The sequence below is a fragment of the Podarcis tiliguerta genome, assembly GCF_965153285.1.
Source record: "Podarcis tiliguerta genome assembly, chromosome: 1".
NCBI classification, from domain to species: Eukaryota; Metazoa; Chordata; class Lepidosauria; order Squamata; family Lacertidae; genus Podarcis; species Podarcis tiliguerta.
In genome coordinates, this window is record NC_139534.1 from 20,076,166 (window position 1) to 20,100,654 (window position 24,489).

General features: G+C 44.2%; 1 protein-coding gene across 1 annotated transcript in view; it reads left to right on the forward strand.

The window, feature by feature from the left end:
- The window catches only part of MYO3B (myosin IIIB), a 288,698-nt gene that overhangs the window by 215,818 nt on the left and 48,391 nt on the right, over window positions 1-24,489 (forward strand). Inside the window, exons 31-33 of the mRNA XM_083405794.1 lie at window positions 2,822-2,936; window positions 14,599-14,662; window positions 16,273-16,408. Of these exons, the coding sequence (XP_083261920.1) occupies window positions 2,822-2,936; window positions 14,599-14,662; window positions 16,273-16,408 (315 nt within the window). The remainder of the gene's footprint in view (window positions 1-2,821; window positions 2,937-14,598; window positions 14,663-16,272; window positions 16,409-24,489) is intronic.

Here is a 24,489-nt window from a genome sequence, read left to right on the forward strand (position 1 = left end):
GTTGTCAGCACCCGGGGTAAGGCAAGTAATTTGCGCCCCCTAACCCGGGGCAAGGCAAGTAATTTGCGACCCCCGCTGCACTGTCCCTCCCCCAGATAGTCCCTCGCTCTCTCTCCGCACCGCACGCCTGGCACCCCCCCCCCCCACAGTGGGCGGCGACCCGGCGGCTCAGATCGGATTCGCACAGCCAGCACTGCAGTGAGAGAGAGTGTGTGAGCCAGGTAGGGGCAGAGAGCTGCGAGTGCGAGCGCGCCCCCCCCAGATGTTGCGCCCGGTGTGGACGGCCCCCCCTGCACCCCCCACGCTACGCCACTGAACTGCAGTACCAAAGTGACTTTGTGAACACAGTGATTCTTTGTATAGCCACCAATATTGAGGAAATTGTTCTACAGACCCTGTTCCTGTTTTCCAGGGTCAGTCCCAGATTTACAGAAGCCATCTTGGTTTCTGATTTGATCCCGGAATGTTTCTTAGGCCGTCCCTATTATCACCAAAGAAATGTTCGAGGGTATGGAGTTATGCAGCCCCTGAGCCAAGGAGATAAGCAACTATACAACCATTAGAAGACATCTGAAGGCAGCCCTGTATAGGGAAGTTTTTTAATGTTTAATGACTTGTTATGTTTTTATATGTGCTAAAAGCTTCCCAGAGTGGCTGCAGCAACCCAGTCAGATGGGAGGCATATAAATAAAATAAAACAATTATAATGATGAATAAGACATCCCTATTTTCATCAGAGAAATGTTGGGGGGTATGGTTCTGCTAGTTTGCATTTATGGTTCTCCATAGAGTTGCAACCTTTGAAACATTTATAAAAATGACAAATAATAGTTGTGTAAACCAGCCTATACGACAAGAATGAGGATTTTGTTTTGTGTTTTTTTGGTGTGTTTTTTGGTTTTAAGAGAATAAAATGCTGCATGCTTTTAACTGAAGCAGTAAACGCGGGTGGAAAAATTGCAACATTACAAATGAGTTAAGAATCTGAAATAACAAATCATCTATGTTATCTAATCAACAGGTGTGGGTGTTTAAAGACAATTTCTCAAAGTTCTAGCACATTCTTGTATGAGCAACAAGCAGAACCTAGAATAGATGGTTTCAAAAGATGGTGGGACGGGATTAGGAATAGTTCATAATGGCTGGAGTGAGCAGAGTGAAGCAGCAAGTTTAGTCCCTGTTGCAATCATATTCTCATGTGGTCCCCTTGTCTTTTTCCCTTTTAAGTGAATGGTTCATATTGCTTCATTGGTCTAATGCTGTGCAGGCAAGCCTGTCTTCTCCATACTTGTGGGGCTTCCTCAAGTGTGTATCATGTATGTAGTACACAGACACACACTGTTCCCTATATTCTGCTCCTTGGTCACAGCAGAGTGTGACAGAACCGTGAGAAGTGTGTGTGTGTGTGTGTGTGTTTGCTCTATAAGACTCACTTTTTCCCTCCTAAAAAGTAAGGGGAAATGTGTGTGTGTCTTATGGAGCGAATGCAGGCTGCGTAGCTATCCCAGAAGCCAGAACAGCAAGAGGGATCGCTGCTTTCGCTGCGCAGCGATCCCTCCTGCTGTTCTGGCTTCTGGGATTCATAATATTTTTTTCTTGTTTTCCTCCTCCAAAAACTAAGTGTGTCTTGTGGTCTGCTGCGTCTTATAGAGCGAAAAATACAGTGTGTGTGTGTGTGTGTGTGTGTGTGTGTGTACACAGTGGTACCTCAGGTTACATACGCTTCAGGTTACATACGCTTCAGGTTACAGACTCTGCTAACCCAGAAAATATTACCTCAGGTTAAGAACTTTGCTTCAGGATGAGAACAGAAATCGTGCTCTGGCGGCGCAGCCGCAGCAGGAATCCCCATTAGCTAAAGTGGTGCTTCAGGTTAAGAACAGTTTCAAGTTAAGAACGCACTTCCAGAACGAATTAAGTACCTAACCTGAGGTACCACTGTATATATATATGGATTGATAAGTTGCTGATCAGCCCAGAGATGGAAAGATGAAAAAGTCCCTACCAGAGAGGAATGGCAAATCAAGCTGTTGGAGTACGATGAAATGTCAAAACTGACCAGAAATCTCAGGAACCAAGAAGACAAAAACTTCAGTAAAGAATGGGGGGGGGGGATAATAATTTATCTAGGAGACCACTGTGAGCAGATGGAAACATTAGCAGGATTCTATTAACACTTGTAATGTAGCAATTATCATGGACAATATGGAGAGATATAGAACATGGATTATGAAATAATTTACAGTTGAAAAGGTTGACAAAAGGACCGATGGAGGGGATGGTGGGAAGTCCAGAGATTCGGAGAAATCTCTAAAGATGGAGATGTATTTTGTTTTGTTATAACTTTACACTTGTAAAATCAAATAAAAATTATTTCAGAAAAAGATAAGTTGCTGATCAGATAGATAGATATTTTTATTTTTTAAGACTCTGCTCATTTGTAACATAACAATCTTTCCTGCACCACTATTTGCTTCAGCTTGAGTCTACTGCATTTTAGACTGCATGTTTGCTCAGAAGCAAGTCCTGTTGAATTCAGTGGGACTAACTCTCAGGAAAGTGGGATTGCATGGCAGCGTCACACTCAACAAAAGTAGAATCCATGCCAAGGTGTTTCTCCCACCCCAGGGCCCTTGACATATGGAGATCTTCCCTCCATACAGACACCACTCATCACAATGGAGCATGTTTTGTTAGCGCTATGAACGAATTAATTGTGTTTCTCAGGCCTTGGACAAATATGTTTGTCCTTCTGCTGCCGCAACAGTACAGGGACTCTTGCCCCCATGTTTTAACATTACCTTTCTTTCTGTCCGCTTAGCTTTCAGGGGATACTTAGCTCGCAAAAAATACATCAGAATGAAGAAGAGCAGTGGCTGCCCATCGGATACACAGCCCATGAGCTTGGCTTCCGGTCTGAGTTGCGAAGAAAACTGGTGAGTTTGGGTTAGTCTGTCCAAAGAGAGGTGAGAGGGAAAGTGTGTGGAAACAAAAAAATGCTTGTTCTCTGAATCACTGGACTTCTTTGCACATTAAATGGCAACAAACCCAAAGATGTCATCATCATCATCATTTATCATTTATACCCTGCCCATCTGGCTGGGTTTCCCCAGACACTCTGGGCAGCTCCAATAAGAATAAGAATAATAAAGCAATAAAACATCAAACATTAAAAACTTCCCTAAACAGGGCTGCCTTCAGATGTCTTCTAAAAGTCAGATACAGTGGTACCTCGGGTTACATACGCTTCAGGTTACATACGCTTTAGGTTACAGACTCCGCTAACCCAGAAATAGTACCTCAAGTTAAGAACTTTGCTTCAGGATGAGAACAGAAATCATGCAGCGGTGGCGCAGCAGCAGCAGGAGGCCCCATTAGCTAAAGTGGTGCTTCAGGTTAAGAACAGTTTCAGGTTAAGTACGGACCGCCGGAACGAATTAAGTACTTAACCCGAGGTACCACTGTAGTTGTTTATTTTCTTGACATCTGATGGGAAGGCGTTCCACAGGGCAGGCACCACTACCGAGAAGGCCCTCTGCCTGGTTCCCTGTAACCTCACTTCTCGCTGTGAGGGAACTCCCAAAAGGCCTTCGGAGCTGGACCTCAGTGTCCGGGCAGAACGATGGGGGTGGAGACACTCCTTCAGGTATGGTCACTCAGTAGAGAGCTGTAACCAGTCACAGCTTCTGAGAGTTGTACGTGTTTGATATACTTCTGCAAAGAAGCATTTGTTGCCTTAACCGATGATGTGTGAAGCAGCCTCTCACAAGCTTCTCATTCCGCAAACCATGGAAGCTGTTGGGGGAAAGAAAAGCTTCACCACTTCTTCTTTCAGTTTATGTTTTCCCTTCATCGTGAACTTTATGCGTCTGAGAAAAAGCACTTTAACCTCCTGCAACTTCAGGCAGAGTCCTAAGAACTGCAAGCAGCTTACTGTGTGGATCAGTCTAATCTCTCGGAGAGTCTCTGTGGCCAGGACTGGATATTGCTGTTGTGGAAAATCTCCCTAGCACAACACTTGGCCCAATCCACATGGCAAGCAGCTTACAAAGGTTGTGAACGCCACCTGGAGCTGCTCCTTTGTCTCCATTTCCACACATTGAATCACTGCTCACATCATGTGTTTTCTCCAGCAGGGGAGATGATGGGAGTTTTTGCCTCTTAAGCCATCATACAAAACAGTTCCACTGATCTCTTCCTAGATAGGCCACTATACAGTGGTACCTCGCAAGACGAATGCCTCGCAAGACGAAAAACTCGCAAGACGAACGAGTTTTTCGTTTTCTGAGTTGCTTCGCAAGATGAATTTCCCTATGGGCTTGCTTCGCAAGACGAAAACGTCTTGCACCTTTTTTGAAAACTGTCAATGCATTCCTATGGGAAACCGTCAATGCACCGTTGTGCTTCGCAAGACGAAAAAATTCACAAGACGAAAAAACTCGCAGAAGGAATTAATTTCGTCTTGCGAGGCACCACTATACTTTAATTTGCGCAACTGTCTCATGAACTTCACTAGTCTTCTGTTCCATACACTAGTAGAAAAATCTCCTTTTCAGAGCTTCTAAGAAATGAATAATCTATTGGACTTCTAACATTGCGGTATTATTCTAGATTTTTCCGTGTATTATACGAGCTTTTTTTTTACTGTAAAATAAAGTTAAAAGGGGGGGGTCGTTTTATACAGTGGTACCTCGGGTTACATACGCTTCAGGTTACATACGCTTCAGGTTACAGACTCCGCTAACCCACAAATAGTGCTTCAGGTTAAGAACCTTGCTTCAGGATGAGAACAGAAATTGTGCTCCGGCGGTGCGGCAGCAGCAGGAGGCCCCATTAGCTAAAGTGGTGCTTCAGGTTAAGAACAGTTTCAGGTTAAGTACGGACCTCCGAAACGAATTAAGTTCTTAACCCGAGGTACCACTGTACATGGGTAGTGTAGAGGGGGGAAGTTGGAGTTTTTGCTGCCACGAATCAGAGTTGGCAGCAGCTATTGACTGTGTTTTTGATGGCTGCGGAAGGGCTGTAGTTGATTGGTTGTTGCTGCTGCATGTGTGCTGGCGATTGGCTGGTTCTGCTGGTGAGGGATAGGTGGCTTGTTAGACACACGCGGCTGGCAGCGTTGGTTCTGCAGGTGAGCAATTTTCATGGACAATTTTCCCTACAAAAAACCTCTGCCCTCCCCCCAAGAAAATGTTCAACAACTCTGGGCAATCCTCCCCAAAAAAGCTCAACAAGTCAGGACAATCTCCCCCCATTTTCTTAATTTGGAGTCCCCCAAAATAGGGGCCGTCCTATTCATGGGGGCGTCCAATACACGGGAAAATACGGTATTCTGTTTCGTCATGTTTGAAAGAATTAGTCCCTTTAAAAAGAACACAAAATTGTGTGCTGATGTTCATCACATGTATTTGTGAGCTTTTAAGCTGCAGCTTGATCCTATGCATGTATACTCATACGCAAGTATATTCATCGTGAATCGACACCTTTCTGGGGGCCGTCTCAATCAATCTTGTATGCAGCTATATCGTGCCGTATGTATCGTGTTAAGATGCCAATTGTAGCTTATAATGCTCACCTTCAGCTTGTGGTCAATGAATTTTGAAAGATTGGTTCTGTAGAGTGCTGGACACATGCCTTAATGACCATTGAATTCAGATGAGAATCGCAACATTTTTTCACAGAAGAAGAGTCTTAGTTCCATGGGAAATTAAGATCTACACCCATTTTCTAGTTTTGTTTGGCCCAATAAAAGTCCCACCCCTCCACATGTGGCTGCTGCTGCTAACCATATGGCTGTTGAGTTACAAAGGAAACAGGAAGGATGGTGAAAAATAATATTTCAGTCTTTAATTTAGTTGCTTTTGGTATGTCCATGTGGTCCCATAGATGCAGGCTTGCTGTAGTGTTACTCCAAAATTCAGTTCTGTGTGTCATTCAGGACACATCCAGGGCTAGCAAGTAAATCGGGTCCTCCCTTAAAGAGGACACGTATTGCGGTGAGACCTGGACAACCAACACCCTGTGTTGTGGGTGGGTAAGTTTGGTCAGCTGCAACACCCGATTGGTAGGTCCCTCGAAGCTGGGTGCAATCTGGCCAATGGGACGCAGTCCAAACGGTTTGAGGGACCTATTTATGCCCATGCATGTGACCCAGAGCTTCCTCTTTTGGTGTGTGCATTTGGAACACTCGCCCACCTCTCCCTACTTTTAGGGTTTTGCGCTTGACCTTGCTATGCCGTTGTGTGTCGTCTGTCGTTGGGAGAGGGGCACGGCAGGAATTTTCCCCACTTGGCTGATTGGCTGTTGCCATTTGGGTTTCGACCTGCCGCATAGCAAATCGTCACAACTTGTAAGGTTGCGAATAGGCTCTGGTTCAAGTGATAGGGATGGGAGAACACTCTCGCCATCCCTATGTGAAGGGTATTCCGTTAAAGGAATCCAGGGACTCGATGTTTTGGTCAACCTCTGAGAGGGGGTTGTGCCCATGCCTGAGCCCAGGGGGACATTTGGGTGGCGGAGTTAACCCGTTCCTGGCTTTCCGCTTATCCAGGTGTTCACCTTTGGCTGACCTATGCTGGAACCCTGGGTCAGAGCTACCTGCATGGCAGGGAGCTAGTCGAACCAGAGCCCATGCAACCAGTCACTTTTTGTAATCAATAAAGTTGTGGCCTAAATTCTGCCAAAAACCCAACCAAAATTTAAATCATGTGTGAATTTATTTAGGAGGGAGGTTTCTGAGTCTGAACACGCAAATGCTCAAGGTGGGGTTCAGCAATCCGTGGGCTGATATCCCATCGCAACCTGTAGCTGGACAGTGGAGCTTCAAAAAGCCTGTGGTCATTGCTAATGCACATTCAATCCTTTGCCTTGACACTTTAAGATGCTGTGAACAGGTCTTACACTTGGCTATCATCAATGGCAAAACTGAGAAATCAATATATATATATAAAAGACTCACTTTTTCCCTCCTAAAAAGTAAGGGGAAATGTGTGTGCGTCTTATGGAGCGAATGCAGGCTGCACAGCTATCCCAGAAGCCAGAACAGCAAGAGGGATCGCTGCTTTCGCTGCACAGCGATCCCTCTTGTTGTTCTGATTTCTGAGATTCAGAATATATTTTTTTCTTGTTTTCCTCCTCCAAAAACTAGATGCGTCTTGTGGTCTGGTGCATCTTATAGAGCGAAAAATACGGTGTGTGTGTGTGTGTGTATATATATATATATATATATATATATATATATATATATGAGAATTTATATCCCACCCTTCTAGTGCAATATTGAGGGTGACTTCCAGTGATTAAAACTATACAATAGAATAACTCTTCATTTAAAAAACCAATATTCAGCACTATTTTTCTAGAAAAAGAGGTGCCGGAACCCACAATGAACGCCTCTCTTGTTCTCTTAGAATGGTAATGGCACCCACCTGAGAGGTGCCGCAACTGAGTTCTGGTAAGTTCTGGCTTAAAAGAGCCCTGCCAATATAACATAAGAGACAAACACAGCAGATAATACAAAGTCACGCAGAAACATTGGGTGGTATTACAAAGTGCTGGAGGGTATTGATGTTTTAAAGATGATACCATTACAGTGGTACCTTGGGTTACTTATGCTTCAGCTTACAGACTTCGCTAACCCAGAAATAGTGCTTCAGGTTAAGAACTTTGCTTCAGGGTCAGAACAGAAATCGTGCTCTGGCGGCGCGGCGGCAGCAGGAGGCCCCATTAGCTAAAGTGGTGCTTCAGGATAAGAACAGTTTCAGGTTAAGAACGGACCTCCGGAACGAATTAAGTACTTAACCCGAGGTACCACTGTATCTGGGCTATCCAATTTTCACAAGAATCCCTGAAACAGATAATCAATCATTCAAAGATTATTTTTTTCTGAAAGCTCACTACCTATATAATATTTTGGGGTTTTTTACGTTTTGCTAAATGCTTCTTATATTGATGAAAGAGTTGCTTGATTATCCAAACACATCTGAAAGCTGTCAGCAGGCTACCAACTGGAATGTCAAAATATGGTTATGTTTTTGTGAAAACCATATTTAAGACTTGTAATGAAATGAGAGGAGGAATAAGCTGCTGGCGCTGTGCAGTGGGAAACTGTCATGGGGAAGAGAGATGTGTTCTCCGCTGTCAGAAACACTTGTAATGGCCAATATTTGCAAAGAAAATATGGAGAGCTCAAATTGGGCAAAGCCTCACACAGCTTTGCTTTGCAGAACACAAAGTGAGCTCTGCGTATCTGTAAGCACAGGCAAAATCTTTGGCTCAATTCCACTGTCCACAGAGTATGTTGCTTTTGTTTAGCCTTTTTAAAAAAGAAAAAAAAATGATTATTTTTTTTAATGGGAAACAACTCAAAACTACATTACTTGGGAGTGCTTTTTGCTCTTTTCGGATGTAGTATTAAAGCTATTATGAAAAATATTTCCATTTATTCGTGACTATCTACACGGCTCTGTTTATAAGTGGGTATTTCTCAAATCTTGAGCAACACGTAAGATTAAATCTAGCCAATTCAATGCAATTCCTTCTTTAACACACATTTTTATTGAATCTTGAAAATGCCTCTTTGTCGTAACTTGTGTGAGTAGTTCAGGATAGTCAATCATGCATTGCCCAAAACAAGAAAAAGTATTACCCCCCAAAGAGGACAAGGTTTGCAAATGCTACTTTACATGTAAGATGCAAATCTAGAAATGATTACTATAATTTAAATAGAAATACATGTCACCCTAGTGAGGAAGACTGACCTCTTCAGTCTGCTGTCCGGTGTTAAATGTTGATAGGTAACTTCAAGACCCCTGCTCTCCCTTTCTTAGGAATCCTTATCTTTAAATCAGATTTGACCCAGACACCACAGCCTTTCAGATAGAGGAGTCAGTCACCAGCCCTTCAAACAGAATATCATCTTCTATAAAGTAGGCCTTTACCTAGAATAGTTGAAGTCACCTATCGCTACAAAAAAAAAATCTACTTCAGCTGACTCCTAGATTTCTCTTTCCCTTATGATTACTCTCAGAATTTTGGTCAGGGGGATGAAGTGTCCCCCATACTAAATTATTTTTGGGGGGGAGGCTTGGTCATAGCTGTCAACTTTTCCCTTTTCTTGTGAGGAATCCTATTCAGAATAAGGGAATTTCCCTTAAGGGGAAACGTTGACAGCTATAATAATAATAATAATAATAATAATAATAATAATAATAATAATTTATTATTTGTACCTCGCTCATCTAGCTGGGTTTTCCCAACCACTCTGGGCGGCTTCCACAGACTTCCAAATACACTAAAATGTCACACATTAAAAACTTCCCTTCTGAATGTCTTCTGAATGTCAGGTAGTTGTTTATCTCTTTGACATCTGAAGGGAGGGCATTCCACAGGGCGGGTGCCACTGCCGAGAAGGCCTTCTGTCTGGTTCCCTGTAACCTCACTTCTCTCAATGAGGGAACCGGCAGAAGGCCCTCAGTGCTGGATCTCAGTGTCCGGGCAGAACGATGGAGGTGGAGACGTTCCTTCAGGTATACAGGACCAAGGCCCGCTATGGGCTTGGTATCTCCTCCTGCAGTGATTCTGAGGAGAAATCCTCACTTTTTAGCTGAGGAAGTCCTAAGAATTGGCCTGTTGCTGAATCGCTCACTTGATATGCAGTCTTTAGTCACAAGAAAAGACTCTCTTCTGCGGTTCAGTTTTTGTCTGAGTGGCATTTTGAAAAGGGAAGCAGATGATTTACATTCACGTGATGGCACCATTTATCATTTCAACTCATCCGACAATATCTCTAAACAAAGTATTACAATACAACTCACTGTACCTGTCAAGATCTAATGGATGCCTCAAAAGAACATGATACATTCAACACATGCAAAACCTTTCCCACACCAGATCAAAGGAAGCAACGGCGCTTGTGTTTTATTTTTGCATTGACAAAGTTGAAAGGGTTGATGGAGTCTGTTTTTTAAATATTTATTAAAAAATCAAATGTAGATTGTACGATGTTTCTGGTAGCAACACAGTAACGCCAAGTAAAATAATTCATCGGTTGATTCTTATTTTTTGCATTTATATTAGCAAATATGTTCACAGAAACTAGATGCTGAGGAGAATTATAAAAATTGTGCACCCCAAATCTATGGGTGTTTACTTAGTTCCACAGACTTTATTGGGGATTGCTTCTAAGGAAGCACACACAGGAGTGCAGTCCTTGACTCTAGATTTTGGACATTGTTTTATAAACCCAAGGTCAAGAACCAACACAAGAAGAAGAAGAAGAAGAGTTTGGATTTGATATCGCGCTTTATCACTACCCAAAGGAGTCTCAAAGCGGCTAACATTCTCCTTTCCCTTCCTCCCCCACAACAAACACTCTGTGAGGTGAGTGGGGCTGAGAGACTTCAGAGAAGTGTGACTAGCCCAAGGTCACCCAGCAGCTGCATGTGGAGGAGCGGAGATGCGAACCCGGTTCACCAGATTACGAGTCTACCGCTCTTAACCACTACACCACACTGGCTCTCGAGCCGCTATGGAAATTGGATTATTTGTTTGATTGATTAATATTCAACCTTTTTCCTAGCGCTGCACTCGAGATGGCTCACAGCATAAACCAAAAACTCGCAATAAACATAAACATTTTTTTCCAAAGGCCTCTTTCTTTTGCAGTCCCTAGCACCACCACTACGGTTTACATTTGGAGAGTCCCCCAACTCCCTGGTCCTGAATGGGGTAACTGTGCCCCTGAAGGACCAGGTGTGCAGCCTGGGAGTCATTCTGGACCCACAGCTGTCCGTGGAGGCGCAGGTCAATTCTGTGTCCAGGGCAGCTGTCTACCAGCTCCATCTGGTATGCAAGCTGAGACCCTACCTGCCCGCAGACTGTCTCGCCAGAGTGGTACATGCTCTAGTTATCTCCTGCTTGGACTACTGCAATGCGCTCTACGTGGGGCTACCTTTGAAGGTGACCTGGAAACTACAACTAATCCAGAATGCGGCAGCTAGACTGGTGACTGGGAGTGGCCGCAAAGACCACATAACACTGGTCCTGAAAGACCTACATTGGCTCCCAGTACATTTAAGTCCACCCAAAGGCGACTATGGGGTTGCGGCGCTCATCTCGCTTTCAGACTGAGGAAGCCGGCATTTGTCCACAGACAGCTTTCTCGGTCATGTGGCAAGCATGACTAAACCACTTCTGGTGCAACAGAACACCATGACAGAAACTAGAGCGCACAGAAACACCGTTTACCTTCCCGCCGCAGCGGTACCTATTTATCTACTTGCACTTTTGGGCGTGCTTTCAAACTGCTAGGTTGGCAGGAGCTGGGACAGAGCAACGGGAGCTCACCCGTCACGGGGATTCGAACCGCCAACCTTCCGATCGGCAAGCCCAAGAGGCTCAGTGGTTTAGACCACAGCGCCATCCGCGTCCCTTCACAACAGCAGCATATCAACACTGCCAGTGCATTACACAATTCAGATGATCGAACCACATTCAGAAGGATATAATACAGCTGAGAACAGTCAAAGAAATAATAAGTCCACATATCAAATATGGGTGGTGGAACATTTTTCTCAATAAAAAAAGAAGCTGCAACGTTTTGGGGAAAGGACAGGCATAGGTGTGATCTATGCAAACAGCTAACTCCTGTCACAGTCAAGTGGCCCATTCATTTCAAGAATCTGTCCTATATGGTACATTTGTAGGTGATGAATGTTCCCATTGACTTCAGCAGCCGCAGGATGAGGCCTTAACGAATTAAGTGGCCAAGCAGAGGTGCACTGAAATCCTTTTAGCCACAAGCCACAAATTACATAAGCCAACAGACTGGGAAATAGGTACTTGAGAGGAACTACTGCCTCTTTATGGTTTGTGGCTCTTTCCATCATTGTCCTTCATTAAACCAGGCTTCCAGGAAAGCATAACTTGTGTTCTTGTTACACAACAAGTTTTGTTTCATTTCTCCCAGGACTAAATTGGTGATAGGGTTCAGCTCCCACCATCTGTTTTCAAGACCAGGACTTAACCCTGGGATATGGGGTGGGGGCGTGGGGGAACACCCAGAAAAAATGCCCCTGAAAAAGTTCAGACTTACTTCCCGTTCCATGTTTTCCCTACACCATTGCATGTTATCATTCTCAAGGGGCAAGGCTGGCCCAAGACATTTTGACACCTGAGGCAGGTCTCAAAATGGTGCCCATTTCACCGCCAGGGAAGAAGGGGTGAAGGAAGATCTACATTAGGAACGGGGGGAGGGGGGGAGGCAGGAAGAAAGATTGACATTGGGATCTGCTGCCTGAGGCAGTTGCCTCATGTTTGCCTCATGGGTGAGCCGGCCCTGTCATGGAGCATTCCAGCCAAATTTCCAAGTTGCTCTTTGCAACAGTGGCAACGTGTTTTTCCTTGTCTCTAATTTTTACTACAGTGGTACCTCGGGTTAAGTACTTAATCCGTTCCGGAGATCCATTCTTAACCTGAAACTGTTCTTAACCTGAAGCACCACTTTAGCTAATGGGGCTTCCCACTGCCGCCACGCCGCTGGAGCACGATTTCTGTTCTCATCCTGAAGCAAAGTTCTTAACCTGAGGTAATATTTCTGGGTTAGCGGAGTCTGTAACCTGAAGCGTATGTAACCTGAAGCATATGTAACCTGGTGCTCCACTGTATTTAGTACTTGATTTTATTTGTTTTTATGAGACGCTACACAGTACAAATTCCGTGGGTATTGCTCACAAAAAAGGTAAAAGTGTAACAGTGGAGAAAAAAAGATAAATTAATAAAAAGCCCTCATCCACTTCTGTTTCCTGAAAGTGCTGCAGGTTCCACCTACCCACCCACCTGAAAATCACCGCAATGCCCCGTGGCATTGGGAGGGGAATTCACCCAGAAACAATATATTTGCACATGTGATATAAGTTTGGCTGCCAGATTCCTGTGAATGGATCTGTGGTTGTTACCATTTTGCCTAAAGAGCTGCTTGACCAAAGTTAATAATTTGATTTAAAAACCAAAGAAACTCGCACATTAATGTTCCTTTAACTGCTTTGGATGTTTCCTAAATGGACAACACACTGCAGTGTTGGGGATCAGACACTAATACGATCTAGGGATATGGGTTTTTCGGGGGGGGGCGAGGATTTTTGAGCTGAGAGACAGAAATAGATGAGAGCTGAGAGTTACTAGTTTGAAATGCCTGGAAGAGGGGGGCTAAGGGCCCTGCTCTAGGAATACAGTGGTACCTCAGGTTAAGAACTTAATTTGTTCCGGAGGTCAGTTCTTAACCTGAAACTGTTCTTAACCTGAAGCACTACTTTAGCTAATGGGGCCTCCTGCTGCCACTGCGTGGCCGCTGCGCGATTCCTGTTCTCATCCTGAAGCAAAGTTCTTAACCCGAGGTAATATTTCTGGGTTAGCGGAGTCTGTAACCTGAAGCGTCTGTAACCTGAAGCGTCTTTAACCCAAGGTACCACTGTACCTGTTTGTCTTGTTTATACACTGCTTGTATATTCATGAATGAAGCAAAGATGGCAAATATGCCATAAGTCTCCAGGGATTTTCCAGCCAATCCCCTGGATCTTCCCACCTCCTTGCGATGTTGGGAGCATGTAATAATGTTTACAGAGTAAAATTTCAAGTTGAGGGTAACAAAAGAGGTGATAAGTGTGTGGGGGAAAGAATGCCATGAGCTACTTAGAGCTTTGTTTCTTGTTTTCGCGTTTGGGAGCTAGCAGTTGTCTACTGAAGAGACAAGCTACATAGGGCATTGAATTAAAAAAGTGGCTTACCTCTTCGAAAGGTAGCAGAGACATGCAAACAAACAAGGTTTTGGCGGCATGTGCAATTCCCCTGCATATCACGACTATTGATCCTAACCAATGTTCTTACTGAAGGAGACCTGTTGTTTTATTAATTTTAAAGCCATGTGTTCCATGCACAATCATGATATATACATTATGCTTTTAATATTTTAAAACAATAAATTCAGAAGTGTGTGTGTGTGTGTACGTACATGTACACACGCATACACACCCTGATAATTATACAGTGGAACCTTGGTTCTCGAACGGCTTAGTTGACAAACAAATGGCTCCTGAACACCGAAAACCCGGAAGTAAGTGTTGCTGTTTTCAAACGTTTTTCGGAAGCCGAATGTCCAACACGGCTTCCGCTTGAGTGCAGGAAGCTCCTGCAGCCAATCGGAAGCTGAGCCTTGGTTTTCGAATGTTTTGGAAGTCAAACGTACTTCTGGAACGGATTACGTTCGAGAACCAAGGTACAACCGTACTAGGTTTTATTGATAATGGAACTGTTGTATTGTGAGTTTTATTTTGTGTACTAGGTTTTATTTATAATGGAACTGTTGTATTGTGAGTTTTATTTTGTGTATCCCACCCTGGTGTCATTTGCTTGATGAATGGTAGGTGAGCCATGAAATGAAATTAAATAAAGTAAAATAAAACAGCAATTTGCTTACCTAACGAGGAAGCATGATTGATGGGCTGGGCACATGTGGATAATTTTATTTTATTTTTTTTAAAGAGAGAAATAGTAGTAGTATTAAAATGACGACAATGATTATAACTTCTTGTTTTGTTTTAGGCAGCAAAGCAACAGCGCAACGTCTCCTACAGAGCTGGGTTTTCTCGACAAACAAACAAGCAAGGTACTATGAAGCTCAGACTCTGAAACGACATGAAACCCCTGCATCTACAGTTCTGAAGTGTGTTCGCGGTTGCTTGGCATAACCATCAGAACATGAAACCGTTAGTGGTGTTTTGAAGTCTTTGAGACAAAAGGCTGCTTGCTAAGAACTTTAGTTCTGTAGAAAGACAGGGAGGTACAGTGAATAAGGGAATCAAAAGGCTGGAAATCTGCTGCTGAGAATAAATGCTAGCTGCTCCCTGAGGTGATTTGTCTGTGCACTTCACTTTCTACAGATGTTAGAGCCTCTTTTTGAGTAAGGACCTGAGGTTCTTTGGTAGCACTTTGATATCCTGCTTGAATTCAATATGTGAAATGGAGGAGTCGCTCTGTGACTGGGAGCACAGCGCAGCCTTTGAAGTCTGATCCAATTTTTGCTGCTTACCATTTGATGTTGAAAGGATGAAATGAAGAAAATGTACCGTTTTCGCCAGTAACTCTGCTGAGCATATGTAAGATTAAAAAAACAAAATCCCTTGGATGATGTACTTAGAAATGTTAAGCAGATTAATACCTTCCTATAGCTTTCTCCCCCTCTTCTTCTAAAGATACAAATTAACTTTGAGAGGGAAATCAGCATACAGTATACGCCATTATTAGTTGCCTCTGTGCCGGGGTACAGGAGTGAACCGGGGGCAGGAAAGAAATAAACATTGGGAGACGCAGGTGTAAAAACACTCTTGGCCAGGGAACACACAGGGCTCAATCCAGTCAAATACAGGTGCTGTGTGCTCATGTATAAATCCAGAGGAGGGGGATTTGGGGGGGATGGGATTACCACATGAAACAAGATTTTCTCCATGGTGGTATCCCAGCTGTGGAACTCCCTTCCCTACCCAGATCCACCCCACATTATAACTATTTGAATGGCAACTCAAGTCCTGTTTGTTCTGACAGGACTTTGTAAATCTGAACGATTTACAATTCCTTTGCATTTGTAAAATGTACCGCATTTTTTGCTCTATAAGACTCACTTTTTCCCTCCTAAAAAGTAAGGGAAAGTGTGTGTGCATCTTATGGAGCGAATGCAGGCTGCGCAGCTGTCCCATAAGCCAGAACAGCAAGAGGGATTGCTGCTTTCACTGCACAGTGATTGCTCTTGCTGTTCTGGCTTCTGAGATTCAGAATATTTTTTTTCTTGTTTTCCTCCTCCAATAACTGGTGCGTCTTATAGAGCAAAAAATATGGTAATTTGAATGTAATTTAAGGCTGACTTTGTACTGTGCTTTAATTTTTTTGTATTTCCACGCTGCGGCTTTGTTGTTTTTTGCTATCCTGGGTATTCGTGAGGGGAAGGGCAAGATAAAAGAAAATAGTAAATAAATAACAATGATAACAACATATTGTGGAGTGCCAGAGGCCTCGACAGAACTGAAACTGGGTAGATCGGATCCTAAATGGTTCTACTCTATAACTGGGGGCATTTGCACTAAGCTGTCCAGAAGTTTAGGCTGTATTCTTACAAATCCACTCGCACACTTTGTTTTCCTGCCTGAATGGAATTCAGATATTGATTTGTGTTGTTTTTCCCCCTAAAAAATTTTTTTTCCATTTCCCCTCCCAAAAATAAAGGGTTCAGCTGACACTTCGGCACCAGTGATTGTTCAAAGACATTCAGACCAAATGAAGACCATGCAGCCCACCAGCCAGTCCAACTCAATGACAGATCACAAGTTCTCTTGTCCACTGAGGTCGCATGAAACACAAGGTAAGACATATTCAAACACACCCATAAAACCCAACACCCTTTAATGTTGAGAATACCTGTTCTTTGTGAAAGATCCTCAGTCGCAGCAATGGTGGGCAATATTCATCAAAATCAACAGAGGGTCAGTTACCTTTTAATCTTTTCCCTTGCTTTTCACCCAAAGAATGGAAACCTGCCATGATGGCGGATCTACTCTATCTTTGTCTATCATCTCTACATTGTTAGTGTTGCTGTGCATTTTAGGCATGCTTTGATCACATGAGTGGGTCTCACAGTTGTACCATTGTCTTAAGGATGTAGCCTTAGGATACATTCGATCCAGTGACTTGAATGTCATGGATTCTGCTGAGATTCTTCTTGGGGGAGATGTGTGATGCCCAGGTAAAGGATCTTTTCAGTGGTGGCTCTGTTTGCGGAGCCCTTTTCCCAGCAGACATACCAAATAATGCAACTTCTCAGCAAAAGGCCTCCTCATTTACAAAGTCTGCTTAGTTTTTTCATTGATGTATGGCTACAAGCAAAATTATATTATCAACATATACAAGCAGAAAAGTTGTTTCCCTTCATTTGCAAAGAATCATACAAAACAAAGTGGCACTAATAAAGAAAAGTTCCAGGGTGGCAACAGAAAGCAAACTAAAAATGCTTTTGCAGTTTATCAAAACTATCCCGCAGTATCAAGTTACAGGAAAAGTGGTGCTATTAACAGTAATCCTTCTAGTTGGTTAATTGGTTCGGCAACTTCCATGCACATGACATGTGATGCTAATTATTTTCCCCAAGAGTTAAATGATAACTAATCAGAGGCGGCTACAGTTGCAAATGGCAACAAAATATCTAATTAGAATAGTAGAGTGCCTGGTATCTGGTGGGCAGACCAAAGCAGTCGTCAGGAGAGCTATGAGATTCAGGTGAGGGTCATATGCCTTGTCAATCCCAGCAGGTATATAAGAGGACGACCCAGCTTGCCCAAGCCTCAAAACAAGCAACGGGAAAACAGTAAACAATGGAGTGAAAAGGGGGGAAAGTATTGGGCAGGCCTCCGGCTTTTATCATGAACCTCCCTAAGAGCTCTGGTTGGAACTAAAGGGTGGGATATTGCATGTTATAAATACAGTGGTACCTGGGAATGTGAATGGGATCTGTTCCGAAGCCCCGTTCGCATCCTGAACACAACATAAGATGCGACAGCGCGTCTCACGGGTTGCGTTTCGCCGCTTCCCGCATGCGCGTGACGTCATTTTGACCATCTACGCATGTGCAAGCGGCGAAACCTGGAAGTAACGCATTCCGTTACTTCCAGGTCGCCGCGGTGCACAACCCGAAAATACTTATCCTGAAGCGTATTTCTCCCGAGGTATGACTGTGAATGCACAAACAAACAAAAGCCCTTTGGACTTCATGCATCCTGTAAACACACAACCCCAGGCCCAGGTACCCTACAGTTCAGTAAGCTTATTGGTTTAAAAACAACGATCTCGTATAGTATCCAAGAAAACTCTCAAAAGAAAATTGTTAACTGGGTGTTAATACGTTTGTTTGTTTCCTGAAGTCTGCCCACCCCTGCTGGTTCTCAGTGTGTGTCTGCTAGCTACAGGTTTGTGTGTTTTCTGGACCAGGGCTTGGAGCTTGAAGCCCAGGTGAGTAAGGTAAAAGGTAAAGGACCCCTGGATGGTAAAGTCCAGTCAAAGGCGACTACGGGGTTGCGGCTCTCATCTTGCTTTCAGGCCAAGGGAGCTGGTGTTTGTCCACAGACAGCTTTCCAGATCATGTGGCCAGCATGACTAAACCGCTTCTAGCACAACAGGTCACTGCGACAGAAGCCAGAGCGTCGTTTACCTTCCCGCCAAAGCGGGACCTATTTATCTACTTGCACGGGTGTGCTTTTACAATCTGGGACAATGCAGAGAGGAAGGTGGGCAGCCAAGACAGAAATGGCAGAAAACCAGCTGGGAGATGGAATTAACTGTTACAAGTGAGCTGAGGTCAGAATAATGGTGTGGGAGCAGGAGGATGTGCCATGCTCAAACCAAACGCCTGCAGTTGAAGACGTAGTCCTGTTGCAATGTGTGTAGAAATCAGAAGCAGGAGGGCCTTGCGTGAAGGGGGGCAGAATCAGGATACTGCATCTGGTTCAGAGAGGGAGGGGCATGCAGAGAAGCAAAAGACCAAGCCAAGAGAAACTGCTGCTCAGGCAAACAACTCGAGGCTGCCTTGATACTTTGCATTTATACCCAGCAGGTTAGCAGTGACCTAAGTGACGCGGGTGGCGCTGTGGGTTAAAGCCTCAGTGCCTAGGGCTTGCCGACCGAAAGGTCGGCGGTTCGAATCCCCGCGGCGGGGTGCGCTCCCGTTGTTCGGTCCCAGCGCCTGCCAACCTAGCAATTCCAAAGCACTCCCGGATGCAAGTAGATAAATAGGGACCGCTTACTAGCGGGAAGGTAAACGGCGTTTCCATGTGCGGCTCTGGCTCGCCAGAGCAGCGATGTCACGCTGGCCACGTGACCCGGAAGTGTCTCCGGACAGCGCTGGCCCCCGGCCTCTTGAGTGAGATGGGCGCACAACCCTAGAGTCTGTCAAGACTGGCCCATACGGGCAGGGGTACCTTTACCTTTAAGTGACAGCAGCACCAGATAAGTCCAAGATCAAATCTGATGTAAGATGGGAACAAACATGACTTGCAGCAGTGAGCCAAAGTGCAACGTTCACAGATTAAGATCTGATGCCTCTTCCTGACATCTTGCTGCATATAATTGTTTTCAACCCACCGAAACAGCCCCACAAAATTTCGAGTTATATGCAGTGCGTGCATGCAACAAGTAAGTAAAGCAATGAGCTGCCGTGCCAGTTTTTTAATAATAAATTTGGCAGAAATTCCCTCTTCTACGCAGGAACAGTGTCCCTCTTTTTCTTTTCCATTTGGCCGCCATTTTTATATTCCACCTTTTCATTGGGAAGGTAAACGGCGTTTCCGTGCACTTCCATCAAGGTGTTCTATTGTGCCAGAAGCGGTTTAGTCATGCTGGCCACATGACCTGGAAAACTGTTTGTGGACAAATGCTGGCCCCCTCAGCCTGAAAGTGAGATGAGAGCCACAACCCCATTGTTGCCTTTTGAACGGACTTAACCGTCCAGGGGTCCTTTAACTTTTACCTTATTGAGTAAGTCCCCACTTCAAGAATAGAATCTTCCACCTCCTGGCAAATAAAAGGAGAAGAAATGAAGGCAGTGAGAGATTTTACTTTCTTGGGCTCCATGATCGCTGCAGATGGTGAGAGCAGTCACGAAATTAAAAGACGCGTGCTTCTTAGGAGAAAAGCAATGACAAACATAGACAGCATCTTAAAAAGCAGAGACATCACCTTGCAAACAAAGGTCAGTATAGTTAAAGCTATGGTTTTCCCAGTAGTGATGTATGGAAGTGAGAGCTGGACTATAAAGAAGGCTGATCACCGAAGAATAGATGCTTTTGAATTATGGTGTTGGAGGAGACTCTTGAGAGTCCCATGGACTGCAAAAAGATCAAACCTATCCATTCTGAAGGAAATCAGCCCTGAGTACTCACTGGAAGGACAGATCCTGAAGCTGAGGCTCCAATACTTTGGCCACCTCATGAGAAGAGAAGACTCCCTGGAAAAGACCCTGATGTTGGGAAAGATGGAGGGCACAAGGAGAAGGGGACAACAGAGGACGAGATGGTTGGACAGTGTTCTCGAAGCTACCAGCATGAGTTTGACCAAACTGCGGGAGGCAGTGGAAGACAGGAGTGCCTGGTGTGCTCTGGTCCATGGGGTCACAAAGAGTCGGACACGACTAAACGATTAAACAACAACAACAACATATTCATGGAACAGGACTTTTGAGGATGTGTGCATTACACTGGAACACTATAAATGATTTCCATATTAAACAATAAATCTGCTAAATGAAACCTTTCCCGCCCCCTCAACAAAGCCTGTGTAAGAGACATCACTTTTACACTCCTGGCATTCTCTTTTATGCTGAATAATACCTTTCTCTCTGGGTAGCCCAACAAGATGGTAGATGCATTACCAGAGCAAACTATTTCACTGAGTGAAAGTGGCAGAATTCTGCAAATGGGGCAATAGAGAATCCATTGTAAGCAAATACAAGCTAGCTTTGTGACAGCTCCTGTGTCAAAGGAGCACCAATTATTATTATTATTGTTTCTGATGAAGAAACGGCTACACCATTGACTTGATCTATCAAGGAAATAAGGAGGTGGAGGGAACAAGCAGGCGGCCACAGCCTTTCTTGGTAATGTGTTTAAAGCACTTAAGGGAAGCAGTGATTATCAATCACTCTTAAATGAGTAAGTGTTAAAGATATGAACCTGTTGAAGACTAATAGCCTATTCCAGTGCTTTTGAAAGCGCAGCTCTTCAGCTGGAAATTCAAATGCTTTCACACCCCAGTGAGCCTGAATTGCACCGAGGGCCTGATGTGTAGTTTTGAGCGTACAGTGCTTGAGCTAAAATGAAATGGCAAATGCAGTGCCGTTTATTATTCTTGGAATAAATTTAGCACATAAGGGTATACAATGGGCAGCCATCTCAACAGGCCATACATGTAGCCCAGTCCTGTACAAGTAAGGAAGGTGACCAGATGGGATAGCTCAGTTGGCAGAGCATGAGGCTCTTAATCTTAGAGTTGTGGGTTCGAGCCCCATGTTGGGCAAAAGTTTCCGGCCTTGCAGGGGGGTGGACTAGATGATCCTTGTGGCCCCTTCCAACTCTACAATTCAGTGATTCTATGAATAGAGGACAGGGCTCCTGTAGCTTTTAATAGCTGTGTAGAAGAGGGAATTTCAGCAGATGAATCTCGTCATGCAAACCACACATCCTGGAATTCCCTCTTCTGCACATCTGTTAAAGATACAGGAGTCACGTCCTCTGTTTCATCTGGTCACCTTACAAGAAAGTACATGGGATTGCAGACTCGATTTCACATTTACTCACAGATAATATGTATGGAAGTGAGAGCTGGACCATTAAGAAGGCTGATCACCGAAGAATTGATGCTTTTGAATTATGGTGCTGGAGGAGACTCTTGAGAGTCCCATGGACTGCAAGAAGATCAAACGTATCCATTCTTAAGGAAATCAGCCCTGAGTTCTCACTGGAAGGACAGATCGTGAAGCTGAGGCTCTAACACTTTGGCCACCTCATGAGAAGAGAAGACTCCCTGGAAAAGACCCTGATGCTGGGAACGATGGAGGGCACAAGGAGAAGGGGACGACAGAGGATGAGATGGTTGGACAGTGTTCTCGAAGCTACCAACATGAGTTTGACCAAACTGCGGGAAGCAGTGGAAGACAGGAGTGCCTAGTGTGCTCTGGTCCATGGGGTCATGAAGATTCAGATATGACTAAATGACTAAACAACAACAACAATAATAATAAAATAATAATAATAATAATTTATTATTCATACCCCGCCCATCTGGCTGGGTTTCCCCAGCCAATCTGGACAGCTCCCAACAGATTATTAAAGTCACGATAAAATATCAAATATTAAAAGCTTCCCTAACCAGGGCTGCCTTCAGAGTTGTCTTCTAAAAATCAGGTAGTTGTTTATTTCCTTGACATCTGAGAGGAGGCCGTTCCACAGGGCAGGGGCCACTACCGAGAAGGCCCTCTGCCTGGTTCCCTGTAACCTCACTTCTCGCAGGGAGGGAACCGCCAGAAGGCTCTCAGAGCTGGATCTCAGTTTCTGGGCTGAACGATGGGGATGGAGACGCTCCTTCAGGTATGAAGGCAAAGCCACCCAGACAGCTCCTTTCCCACAAACAGCAGCTTTAGGAAAGAGCTATATGACTAAGTGACCCATTTCACAACTGCCTCTTGTCCACTCCAGATTGCTTCCTCTCCCCCACTGCTTCCCTTTATTATAATGTTCCCAATATGTTGCTGTGAGGGATCCAGGCCTCACCTCTGAAAGATCAATGCTGAAAGTTTCTCTCTGTGCTGTATGCATGCTTACTTTGGAGTAAGTCACAGTGATTCAGCTGCAAATCTCCCCCAGCTCTTTCCCACACATTTCCTGAAACTTTAAAATGATCCATGCAAATCAGAATGTCGATGAATTTGATCTTACACATGAGTCTGTTTTCAGCATTACTTTCTGTATTACGTTTCAGAAGTGATGCATTAAAGACAAAATAAGCCTTCATGGTGTCACTCGTGAAAACATGCTGCTAACTGGGTTATTTTTAACAAATCTCCAACAAATCTTGTAACACGCCTCTCATGGCTTTAAGAACAATATTTTGGATATCCCGCTTTATCGCTACCCTAAGGAGTCTCAAAGCGGATAACATTCTCCTTTCCCTTCCTCCCCCACAACAAACACTCTGTGAGGTGAGTGAGGCTGAGAGACTTCAGAGAAGTGTGACTGGCCCAAGGTCACCCAGCAGCTGCATGTGGAGGAGCAGAGATGCGAACCCGGTTCACCAGATTACGAGTCTACCGCTCTACTATACCACACTGGCTCCTCCTAGGAGGAAAACTCTGATCCTAAACCTCCGCTGCCTTGTGGGATATCTTCAGGAGAAGAAAAGGCTAAGGAGTAAACTTTACACAAATAGAGAATGGAGTCCCTAAGATGGTTGGATGGTGCCTTTTATGCCTCCTTCTGGCAACTACTGCACCAAGCTGGTGCCAAACATATTCTCTGCTTTCCTTTGAACCACATCAGCAAGGCTAAGAGTCTTGTCATCTGGGCAGCCCAGGGCCTCTATATACACCGCTGAAGTTTGTGACCCAGAGAGGTCACTTAGGTGCTGCTTAACACACCGGTTTGACTTCACTGTCAGAGGTGCCACGCCATTGTCAAGAGACAATGCCAACAACATCATGTACATAATCGAATTTTAGGTCTAGGCCGTGGGTTTCATTTCAGACTGTTTATGTGTACTACTTTTCAGGGGAAATGTCCAGTTATCAGTATTGATAAGAACAGGTTAATGCCTGAAACCTTTGGTGAGGATTCAAAGATGGGAAATCAGAATGAGGTGTACAGTCTATGCAGAACTACATGAATTAGACTGAACCGTTTCTACTGAAAATTCACGTCTTTCCCCATAGCTACAGAAGTCACAGTGCAATCTCCTTCTCCTCACCTCCCCCTGCTTTTCACATTTCGTGGTTATCACTCTCCGTCGCAGATATTTAACTTTATATCAGGGTGCTTCGGGAAACCTAAGCAGCTACTCGTGCCTTTCATCTCTAGTCACCTGGATTCCCAAATTCATGTCAAAACAAGGGACGAGAGGTTGGGTATTGTGGGGATCCGGCTAATAACTTGACAAGTAGGTTGATTCCCTTGGGCATAACTGATTATGATCCATTAGCGTCAGAGTGAATTTTTTCCCCCAAAGTCAAATTTGAGCCACTTAACCCCCAAAATAATTGGATGGCTTTAAATGTTTTTGAAAGGCAAAATATGAATAAATGAAGAACAAACAAAGAGCTATCTTGAATGGCAGCTTTGTCGTTGTTACGTTACATAATGTTGCATACATACACTACACCACACTATTTGTGTACTATTTGCATATCATCATTGCCTACTTCACACACCAAAAAAACCCCTTTTGGTCTTCTAGTGATGGTAAAAGATGCAGAAATATAATTGAACCTTGGGGTTTAGGTTGGAGAGTAGGTGAAAGTATTGTGCTTTTTAATATTAGATTTAATTATCGTGGAGTTAAAAAGAAAGACTAAAAGGTTCGGAAAGACTTGCGCAGCAATTATGCATAAAATATTGTAGCAAAGAAATGCTTTTTTACATTTGAAATCAAAGTAGCTAGCAATTTGTTTCTAACCGGTTTCCAGTCTATGTGGGGTTCCCCCCCCCCGCCGCCGCCGCCCCACTCTCTCTCTCATTTTCTATCCCTGACATGGAGCCTTTGACTAAGTACTTCTTTTTCTTTACCACGTCTTTGTTGATGGGCTAAGCTTTTTATCGTACTGTACCTCGCTGTGCTGTTATTATTGCTCAAAGTTTTCCTAAATATCCTCTGTGAATCCCTCTGACAGCTTTTCTGCCAATGCTTAGCTAC